The following is an 11,720-nucleotide window of genomic DNA, read 5'->3' as shown; positions in this document are numbered from 1 at the left end:
TTGGCTAAACTCCGTTATCAATTTCAGGTATTATTTTTCCGATTTTATTTCGCATTCTCACTAATCTGGTTATAAGGAAATTACTCGTTACTAGTTTATTTTCCAACAACTCCTTGGCCCTCCCTACATGCGCATGTAATTAGCTAGCTCTTGGCTTCTGTCATCTTCCCCATTCAAAAGAAAAAAAATTGGCCTAATAAGTTGTCTCTCTATTTAAATTATAATGTAAAGTTATATATAATTATTACTATGTTTAACAATATGTGAAGAAAAAAAATATTGTCACGTTAAGTATTTAATAACATACAACGTGACGATAATTATGATATCAAATTTATGTCGCAAAATATAAATAATGATATAAATATAAATTTTAATAATATTAATAATAATATATTTACTGTAATCATTACACACCTATTTTAAAACGTTTCAAACAAAATCTTCAAACCGTACGTTTCATAGATCTCGAATTTTTTAAAAATTGTATATCATGTATGTCGGTTAAGTTTGATAATTTTCATTAAAATGGGCAAATTAATTAACCACGTTGAAGCGAGTTGGGTAATTAAAGGAGCTCACACTATTCTCAAGATGAGGTGAGCACAAGTATCCTCGTCTTTTAAACTTGTAACCACAAACTTGTATTAGTTTATTAGTTTTATGCTCAAATTTATGCATACATTATTCAAATACGTGATATGATTTAGTAATTCAATGCACTAATCACTTGCCCATGTTACTTCAAGCTCTTAATTTCATGCTCATGCCTCTTTGGGAACTATGCTTCCTTGCTCTGCCCTCTATTGCAACCTTCCTCTCCATCTTACATTAATTAATTCTTTATATATGCGTATGTTATTTTTTTGAACAATCTATTGTGATCATAAGATAATATTTGTTCATAATATTTTTTAACCATTGACGATGCATAGGGACGGAGCTATGTGCAGTTAGGTTGGGGGTATACCCCCTAATTTTTTTATAATTAAAAATATATTTATAGGGATAAATATCTATTTAAACCTTCAATTTTTGGTTTATTTTTATTTTGCCACTCCCACCATTTTCTATTGTTAGTTATATCTTGTCCCACTTGAATTAGAATCCTGGCTTCGTCCTTGACAATACATATATCCTGCTGACGTAACTACTCAAACTCAAAACTTCAAAGGAGAACAACACTTCATTTAATCACCGATGCCACTCAATGGGTTCATGTATATGTATATATTTTTGAATATAATCATTTTTCCCCGAGAAAACTCGTGTATATGTATATGTCCTTAAACATGAAACAATGACAGATGCATGATTTTAAGCTAACGGGGGTGAACTTTTAAAATTTTAGGAGGTGACATACTCATAAAATTCTAGGAGAACAAAAATAGATTATCAATAGAAAATATAAAAAATAATTAAAATACTTCATCCGTCCTATTAATTGAGTCTCATGTTGACAAAATACGTAGTTTTAGGATATAAATTTGATCATATATAAAGTAAGAGAAATGACAAAATTATCCCTCAAAAAGTGATGGATAGATTTGTTTTGATAAGTACAAAAGAAAAAGGGTAAAAATGAACTATAAGTATTGTTATTTGTTAACTTTTTTAATATGATCTTTTAAATGAGACAATTTTGAAACTCACAATAGACAAATTTAATGAGATAGATAAAATATATAATAATTTAAAATTTTTAAGGGACGATTGTCTCATTTGCTCCCTCTTCAACCCATCACTAGCATAAAGTATACACATGTTTAATTTTAGCAAAAGGGCTTTGTGGTCCAATTCAAATAATTTAGCAAATCAAAGATTTGATTAAATCTTTTTCCCTCGTTGCATGCATGAAGGCAAAGAGGGACAAAACCAACATTTAATTCCAAATACAAAGGTCTTTGTCTCCAACTTTGACAAATCACTCCATAAAACCACATTCAAACTTTTGATGCAAAGAAGATTTTTTTAAAATGGGTATTTTTATTGTAGTTATTGTTTTTATTGGTGTGTTTCCCTAAGCTCTGCAAGCAAATATTTTATTTAGGAAGGTGTTGGAACCCTAGCTTTGACTTAGTCTTTGAACTCTCTATAAAACGTATTCCTTGCTGGGTTTTCAGATTTCCTCTCTTTCAAACCAAAAAAAAAAAATAAACCCACAAATAAAAAGATGCTGCATATTTTAAGGTTTACTGCAGGCTTAGTAATTGTTCTTTTCTTTGTTTTGCATGCCCTCAATAGCTGCTCAGTTCATGCTGATCAAGGTATACTAATAGTACACTATTATTTTTTTTACATTAATTTACTTAAAATAACCTTCTAATAACTCTAATCTGAGTCTCTGCAGGTAGGGAAACAGCTGCTCTAATTCAAAAGGTAAGTGAAAAGTGCTGTATAATTTATTCATATACATTTTTAGAAGTTTTGGAAGCTAATGTATATATGTTTGCAGGAATTTCATGGAAGGAAAATTGGAAAACAAAAAGATATGGTTTCAAAGGATTCAGGTGCAAACCGGTCTGATGAAAAATGTGAATTTGAAGGAAAGGGAGCTTTTAATGTGGAATATCGTAAATATTGGAATGAGAATAGCGGTGATCTTTCTAAGGTTGAAACACCTGGTTTTGTAGCTTTTGGTGCTGATTATGGAGGGCCTAAACGTCACCCTCCAAAGCATAACTGAGTCAAAAAACAACCCTTTTAGATCTCTTCTGTCAGATGTTAAAAGATTAGCTAAGTTTGGTTGATGTTAGGGGAAGGATATTGCGTGAATATCATAGCTTTTTGTATGTAACGGAAAAGTTTTGTTGTTTTATAAAAATGGAAATTTTATTTAGCTTATATAAGATTTGGTACTTTGATTAAATCTGATCAGCTTTGTAATGTATTCATACTAGATATTGTCCTTTGAGTGCAGGGAAGAAGAATGATGCTGCCATTATGTCCATTGAGAAATCACAATATCAACCAAATAACCAGGTCTTTCTCTCTCTATTTCACTCTAAAACACACAAAAGAACAAAAAATAAAACTTTATTTTTATAGTCCGGGATAATTACAAGGTAGTATATGTTTAGAGCGTAACTAGTTGAACTCGAGACTTCTAGAAAGAATAACACTCTCTTCTACTATTGTAGCCACTCAAATGAGTTCAACAAAAACTCGAACTGGCTCTAGTAATATTGTATGATTGTTGACAACATTATTATTTTATGTTTTAAAATTGGCAGGTGAGTGGTGTGAACAAGTTGGAGGCCAAGACATCGGAAACTCCTAGAGATGATGAGGCTGCCATTGGTAACAAAGATGAATCAAAAAGGCTTCTGGAAGCAGCTGAAGAGGTTGTAAACTTAATGAACAAGGATTACAGTTACCGAGGGCCTCGTCGGAAGCCTCCGATCAACAATCATGTACCAAGGCATTGAGTTTCTTTTTCTTCTTGAAACCCTGGCTAGCTATAGGTTCATAAGTCCCTTAGCCTTTATGTTGCAAGGGTATAGCTTCTGTTTGTTGAGTGTTTCTTCTTTAATTTGTTTTAGATGACCATAAAGGAATGCATAGGAAGAAGAAATGGCAGCTGTTTAAACAAGTATTTTTAGTTATAGGAAAACACACGTTTTGCACACTATATAAGTTTGTCGTGTTATTCACTTCTTAATGAGATAAGTAACTCAAGGTTGTAACAATATTTTTATAACATTATTGTCGTAACCAGTTTTCGTCCGGGCACAAATTTTTTATTTGGCGGGAAAAGTGATGTGAATAAATGGTTTTTTTTAAAATAATTTGGGAGTCGTCATCGACCTTTTGGATCAGGTAGGTCGAATACCTAAAAATTATCTTTTAAAAGAGTTTTAAGAAAACATCAGTTAAAAGATGAACTGATCTGCGTTTATAACAAAAAATTCGTTTTTTTAATAAAAAAGGGATTCGTGGTCGGTTACGTTTAGGGAATGATTAGCACCCCTACAACGCCCAAAATTGGTACTTTTTAATTATAAATTGTCTCTAATAATAGAATTTAAGAATTCAAATTTTTAATTTTTAATTCTGTTATCTCAAATTTATTACTATAATTTTTAAGAAAATCTATTAATTTATATATATTTATAAAAATATTTTTTTATTTAGAAATATCAGAAAATGACTTCTAGGTGCCTTAAGACAGCTCTTTTCTTTGATATTAATAAATAAAAATAAATATTAAGATTTAAATAATTTAAATAAAACTAATTAATAATTTTTGTAATGTTTAATTATTTAAAATACTAGAATAGGACATCCAGTTGTTTTAAGACTGTCCTTTTCTTTGATATTGAAAATAAATAAACATTATTATTTAAAAGAATATAGGTATATATTTATATGAATAAAATTTAAACATATAGAATTAAAATATAAATAAACAATGAGTAAAATAAATAAAATTAAAATTAAATATAAAAAGTAATAAAACTTATAATTAAAATTAGTGACTAAATTATGACATATCAAGATTAAATGTTCTAGTTTGAAATATTATGAAAACTAGGTGTTACTAATGTAATTAATCCTTAATTAATTAATTAGTGATTAAAATATAAAATATTATAATCTGAGGGACTAAATATAATATTTACCCTAAACATATAAATATACTGGCTAGGACTAAAATAAAAATAAAATAAGATTCGAATAAAAAATTAAAATGTCCAGAAAATCATTCCAGTGACTAAAACGTAAAAGTTACAAACTCAGATGGCTTAGTAAATGATTTTACCATGCGCGAAATTACGCATACACCCTCATCAAAACTACGTCGTTTTGATGAGGGCATAAAAACCCTATAATCGGCCCTTAAGGGCCAAAGTTTTTCATTTTCTTTCTTTTCTTTCTCTCTTAGGAGAGAATTTCTCCCCCTTCTCTCTAAAATCATCCAACGGGGGAGAGAACCGGCCACTCACCGGCCGTCTCGCTCCGGCGATAACCGCCGCCGCCGGCCACCGTGAACGGTGGCCGGAAAACTCAAAATACACCAAAATGTAGATCTTCACTTCCTAAGGCCGAATACGAGCTCTATTTATCTTAAAAGCCCTTAGAATTTCCTAGATCTAGGATTTTACCTTCGAAGTTCGAAGGTTTCCGGCGACGTTTCGAAAGCTTCCAATGACAGAGTAAGCTCTCTCTTCTTTTCTTCTCTTTCTGTTATATTGGCTGATGTGGGTTCGTGTTCTTGTTGTTGTCTGTTGTTGGTGGTTCCTCCTTTTTTTTGTGTTTGTTTTTTATCTTCTGTTTTTCTCGGTATCTCTCAGTCGCTCCTCGTTTGCAAGTTTGGGTGGTGGCTTTGGTGAGTCACCAAACTATTATGGTGACTCACCCCTAGAGCAGTGACGTGTGTGGCTTCGTGGCGGTTCTGGAGACTTTGACGATGGTGGTGCCGTGTTGAGGCACCAACGTGGAGGGGTTGCTGTGTGGTAGCTGAGGAGTCTGGAAGCTTGGAGCGGCGGCGTGGTCCCTAGGGTTATCATAACCCTAGGGTTCTGGTTGGGGATCTATGGACCGTTGGATCTTGCTAGATCCAACGGTGGAAAAGTAAGGCGGCTGGAGAAGAAGATTGAACCCTAATCTATTTAGGGTTTCCAAACTTGGGCTGGTTCGGTTGGGCTTCTCTGATTTGGGCTTAGGTTCTTGTAATTGGGCCTTGTGATTTAATATTTGGGCCTGTAAAATAAATAAAATTATTTAATACTAATAATAAAATAATTATAATTATTATAATAAAATAATAGAACCGGGATAAAAATTTAGTGTCTTCAGCTGCCCCTCTTTGCCCATTCTTGTATTAACAAGAATAGGGCAAAGACGAAAAGATAATAAATTTTTATTCAGTTGATTTCTCTTAATTAAGAGGGCAATGTTGAACAAATTCTTCTCATTATGAACTCTTTCTTCCTTCTTCAGATGAGTTCTTTTCATTATGAACTTTCTCTGGAAAAGTTGATCCATCAAGTGATGAATTTAAGCAAAAGGTTGAACAAATTCTTCTCATTATGAACTTCTTCTTCCTTCTTCAAATGAGTTCTTCTCATTATGAACTTTCTCTGGAAAAGCTGATGTTGATCTATCTCTTTTTGTGATAGAATTATGCAAAAGGTCGAACAAGCTCTTCTCATTATGAACTTCTTCTTCTTTCTTCAGATGAGTTCTTCTCATTATGAACTCTCTCTGGAAAAATTGATCCATCGAATGATGAATTCGAGCGAAAAGTTGAACAAGTTCTTCTTATTATGAACTTCTTCTTCTTTCTTCAGATGAGTTCTTCTCATTATGAACTCGCCCTGGCAATGCTGATCTATCGAATGATGAATTCAAGCGAAAAGTTGAACAAGTTCTTCTCATTATGAACTTCTTCTTCCTTCTTCAGATTAGTTCTTCTCATTATGAACTTTTTCTGGAAAAGTTAATCCATCAAATGATGGATTTGAGCAAAAGGTTGAACAAATTCTTCTCGTTATGAATTTTTTCTTCCTTCTTCAGATGAGTTCTTCTCATTATGAACTTTTTCTAGAAAAACTGATCCATCAAATGATGGATTTGAGCAAAAGGTTGAACAAATTCTTCTCATTATGAATTTCTTCTTCCTTCTTCATATGAGTTCTTCTCATTATGAACTTTTTCTGGAAAAGCTGATCCATCAAATGATGGATTTGAGCAAAAGGTTGAACAAATTCTTCTCATTATGAATTTCTTCTTCATTCTTCAGATGAGTTCTTCTCATTATGAACTTTTTTCTGGAAAAGCTGATCCATCAAGTGATGGATTTGAATCTTTGCTAAAATATTTGAAATTCCTTCAGAATTCAACATGGATAAAATGAATGAAAATGCACCTATTTTTGCAAATGTCTAAATTTGATGCATGAATGTTTATGAAATCTTCATTTGACTTCAAAATGGTGAACTCGGTTTTCCTCCACTTCATCATTTATTGCCAGGTTCACCTCTGGATATCAGTGTAGCAACTTATGCTATCAAGCTTGCATTTCTGAAGAACCATCTGATCAACTTGTATCTTTATGTCTTCTTTGCTTCATGAAAGTCTCAAAAGAATTGTTTCATTTGTGGAACTCTTGTCGTAGTCAGAACTATGACCTTGATGCCCTATTTTGTCTTTGATAATATCGGCTTTCTTTGCTTGGACTTGTGTAGAAATCCAATAAAGCTTTCATTTTTGAAAAGAGAATCTGTCATCTTTAAAAAGGGAATCTATCATCTTTGAAGAAGTAGATGTAGATATGCCTGACTCAGCAAGGATTAATTAGGAGAGTAGAGTCTATTCTGATTTGACTCTTGAAACATATCACAAAGAGGATTTATCTTAATTCCTTTCATGTCTCCACATCTAATTCAATCTCGAATACGGCAACTTGGACCATGTCATGTCGAGATCTTTAACAACAACCTGTCGTTCAACCTTAGTTGGTGCCATTAGTTTCTTGTTGTTAAAATTTCAGCTCTCTTTCTGTGGAAAGAAATCTTCATCATATCTCACTTTAAATCTTGGGGTTGAAGAAGACAGACTTCATCTTGGATTAATAAATGGAAACCATATGATTACAACATTGGTTCAACACCATAATCACTGGTTCGTAAAACGTTTGACAACACATTCATCATTTCCTATGGCTTCTGCTCAGATGTTCGTAAAACATTTGACAACGCATTCATCCTTTCCTGTGGTTTCTGCTCAGATGTTCGTAAAGCGTTTGACAACACATTCATCCTTTTCTGTGGTTTCTGTCAAAATTTCTCAATCATTGAAGCTCTTTGCCTAGTGTTCAAAGCTTTTGAATGACGTCACAAGACCACTTGAGAACAAAACTTAATAGGAATACAAATGAGATGCTGGTGTGACCAAAAAGTTGATCAAATTTTGGCTGAAAATGATAACCCCAGTAACAACGGGAATAACAGTAATATAAGTGAGCCAAACCTCTATCTTCAATATCACCAATTAAGCAAAACTGATGTGAAAAACAGCTTCATAACCTCAATAGTATGGTTGAAACTAATTGCCAGGAATCTCAAAGAAATATTTTCAATTATCACCGACACACAGAATGCAAAATTCAAAGCTGAGATCTTGAGGAACTGAACCCTAGATCGAATGGTCTGTCTGGGTATCATCTTTATCTTTGCTGAGTAGATATTTTTTCAACAACAGGACCATAATGTAACTGCCTGATGAACGAAGCAATTATGTATAGTCAAATCTACTGTCACTGTTTTCATTTTCAATCTTCATATCTTTCTTTCTCATTATAAATATTTGTTTAAGTCAATGATCTTGACACATAATGATATGGGCCTTCAGCATGCCCCAGCATTTGCTGATATGAACGTTCAAAATACATCAACATTCCTGATTCTGATTAAAATGGGCTTTCATCCTGCCCCAACTTTTGTTTCTTGTTGAGCTAAGCCTCCAAAAATGCTGAAATATTCATGGGCCTTCAGAATGCCCTACATGGATCATCTTTGTCTGAAATGGGCTTTCGAGATGCCCTAATAATCTGCTTCTGATTCACTCTCAATATCTGTTTGACTGAAATGTCACGATCCCCACAAGGTCCAATTTTGACAATACACTGTTGTAGGTACTTGTGGCTTTATTCGTGCCTCAAATCTATTTATCTTGAATACTCTTCTCCTGGTGTCACGAAACATCAGTGTTGTCAAGTAAATGGAGAAATTCTCTTCATGTTGTCATAAACTTAAGAAGTATTCAATCATTCATTCCAGGTTGACACAGTGGCTTATCATCTTTCAGTGAATGTCATCTCTGAAATATACTTTTCTGTGGGAGAGAAACCAATTTATGCGAATAGTAATCTGATGCAATGGCAAGATTACATATACAGTGGTACAGGCTCATCAAAAATCCGCACCCATGCAACATGTTGATTCTAATAACAACTCATCTGATTATGAAGCGATCTTTCAGGATGATTTCACAGATATTGATAGTTCTTCTGATACTGAGAAAATCATGAATTCTGATTCTGATGAGAAGAATAAACTGTTATACTTGACAAAAACAGGATATTCAGAGGCTGAGGATTCAATAACCATGAAGAGATGTGATTCGGATTCATCAATCCAGAGTTAACAGATTTTATATGTGCTGCTCAAATGGCTAAGGCTGCTGACGCACTTCTTTCAGTAGAAGATAGGAAGCAAATATGCAATGACCCCAATTACAAGAAAAGACGAAACTTGGGCTATGATTTTTGGAAAAGGAAGCAGCAGAGGAAGCTTGAAAAGAAGCTTCTTAATGAAAACGATCATGCAGTTCATCTTTTAATTCCAATGATTGGTTATGGGGTTCCTACCGAACCAGATCAGATAACTCAAAGAACACTTCCAGAAGATGCTATTGGGTTTCCTTATTTCTACTATGAGAAAATTCATCTTTCAAATCCAATGATTGATTTTGGGGTTCATACCAAATTAGATCAGATAACTCAAAGAACACTTCCAGAAGATGCTATTAGGTCTCCTTATTTCTACTACGAGAACGTGGCACTTGTTCCAGTTAATGTTTGGACTGGAATGTCACAGTACTTATTTGATATAGAGCCAGAATTTGTAGATTCGAAGCATTTTTGTGTTGCTGCCCAGAAACGAGGCTATATTCATAATCTGCCAATCGAGAACAAATTTCCTCTTATTCTACTTACTCCACGCACCATACATGATATTTTTCCATGGAAAAAGAAATGATGGCCTTCCTGGGATCCAAGAACAATGTTGAACTGTTTATAAACATGTACAGGAAGTGCCAAATTGACAGAAATGATCTGTAAGGCTCTTGAAGCTTATGACGATGAGCCACATTCGAGTGTCCAGAAGTATGTTCTTGATGAGTGCTGAAAATGGAATCTGGTATGGGTTGGAAGGAATAAAGTTCTCCACTTGAACCTGATGAGGTGGAAACTGCTTCTAGGTTTCCCTAAAACCATACATGAGGATATGTATAGAGACATGTTCCATGGTGGTATCAATGTCCTGTCTCTTTTCTCTGGGATCAATGATGCAGAAGTTGTCTTTTACTGTCTTGGCATACTTTTGAAAACAGATGTGTAAGAACTGAATGATGATCGGTTAGAGCAATTGATGAGTAGATTTGTCGAATTCGACCTTGTTGTCAGTGGCATCCAGCGTAACAACCTTACTGGAAGAAATAAACATCATCAGGATGAAATAGAAGATTTTTGTTGGTGCGTTTTCTTGCAATGACTGCCACAGTGATTGTATCTTCTGCTACTCCAAAATACACACTGCCATATCCCACTCTTCCCTAACCATAGAAAGGTTTAGTTGATGGTAAAACTGGTTATCTCAACTTTTGGAATCCTGTACGGCATACAAATGTAGAATTTGTTCCAATGTCTTATTTTGTGCCATAAGTCCTCAAATTCAAATTCAGCAATCTTCTGAAGGACATAATGGATATCATTTTGACAAAGAAAATGATCAGCATAGAAGAAATAGCAATAATGTATCAAGACTTGAGCCAGTATTACGATATAACCAGAGTGCATGTAGTGACTTGTTCATGGCTCTATGATGTAATCTTCTAGAGAACATGAATTGATGGTTGGGGAAAATAATCTGTCTGGTGATGCTTATCGCCCTCAGCATGAGATAAACGATAATCTTTCTTGATGAGCTACTAATAATGTCATAGGAGAGTGTCATAAGTTTAATTCTCCATACTTTCTGGCTTCTTGGACCACTTGCCTTCAAAAATGTGAAGTGCTTCATTATTCTGGCCTCGTTCATTCTTTTTCTACAACAGAGGTAGAATAAACAACAATTGCTTCAAGGACCTTCTTCATTTGAGATTGTCCTGTTTGAAAATGTTTTTTCTCCTTTCTTTATTGAAGAATGAAAAAATTTTGTAAAGTGTTGCCTATCACATGTTCACAAGATAATCAAATCATAAACAATGAATTTAATGAATATCAAATAAATCAACTACACTTTTTAAATCATTCAAAATCATAGTCCTATGGCAAGTGTCAAAATTATTGACTGATTTGAAGTGTAGGTTGATTTTGGTAAAGTAAGTTCTTTCAAGTTGGTTCAATATGTCGCTTCGGGCTTCCACTAACTTGAAGAAATAGTTGTTATGCTCATCTTGTAAAGATGCTTCTCGTTTCCAAAATCTCAGGAACGTCTTTGGGATGTGCGGTACTTCATTTAAGAGCTTAAAATCGTCTCTTATGTCGTTGTTGCACCATTCAATTTTCGAGCCGCCTTTTCAGGTTTTCAACTTGAATCCTCCTTTGGTTTCAAGATGTTATTTAAAAATTTACATCTTGAACCCCCCTTTTATCATTTTTCATATCATGCATTAAATATTTTAAAAACCAATTTTTGCAAATAAAAATCAATCTTGAGAGGCGGAATGAATTCTAAAGATATTCTCTTTTACTTATAAATCCATGTATGATTAAAATGGACTTTTCAGGTATGTAACGTAGGCCATGGTTTATGGTTACGAAAGAAAGGGATAAAAAAGCCCAAATAAGTGTTTAAAGGTAATCAAACCAAGGATCAATTCATTCTGATGCCTTCACCCTGCATTGTTTTACTTGAATCTGCTTTGTTGGGGATTTTTCCATCATATGGATCCCTCTAGACTGCCAAATTTTGGATTCATTTCCATTTTCT

General features: G+C 33.7%; 1 protein-coding gene across 1 annotated transcript; it reads left to right on the top strand.

The window, feature by feature from the left end:
- Window positions 1-2,173: 2,173 nt before the first annotated feature.
- LOC120196693 lies at window positions 2,174-3,602 on the top strand. Its single transcript, XM_039198434.1, has 5 exons — window positions 2,174-2,267; window positions 2,351-2,379; window positions 2,456-2,510; window positions 2,921-2,982; window positions 3,234-3,602. The coding sequence occupies exons 1-5, from the start codon at window positions 2,174-2,176 to the stop codon at window positions 3,426-3,428; spliced, it is 435 nt and encodes a 144-aa protein (XP_039054365.1). The 3' UTR covers window positions 3,429-3,602.
- Window positions 3,603-11,720: the final 8,118 nt, after the last annotated feature.

This window comes from Hibiscus syriacus, unplaced genomic scaffold (assembly GCF_006381635.1).
Source record: "Hibiscus syriacus cultivar Baekdansim isolate YM2019G1 unplaced genomic scaffold, ASM638163v2 tig00117034_pilon, whole genome shotgun sequence".
NCBI classification, from domain to species: domain Eukaryota; kingdom Viridiplantae; phylum Streptophyta; class Magnoliopsida; order Malvales; family Malvaceae; genus Hibiscus; species Hibiscus syriacus.
The sequence above is the reverse complement of the archived record's forward strand: the minus strand, read 5'-3'. Positions and strand labels throughout refer to the sequence as shown.

What these genes read in the sequence shown, in the direction of transcription:
- LOC120196693 (XM_039198434.1), top strand. Translation starts at nt 2,174, where the DNA reads ATGCTGCATATTTTAAGGTTTACTGCAGGCTTAGTAATTGTTCTTTTC. An exon ending in CTCAGTTCATGCTGATCAAG is followed by an intron (nt 2,268 to 2,350) that starts GTATACTAATAG and finishes GAGTCTCTGCAG; the next exon opens with GTAGGGAAACAGCTGCTCTA. An exon ending in TATGGTTTCAAAGGATTCAG is followed by an intron (nt 2,511 to 2,920) that starts GTGCAAACCGGT and finishes CTTTGAGTGCAG; the next exon opens with GGAAGAAGAATGATGCTGCC.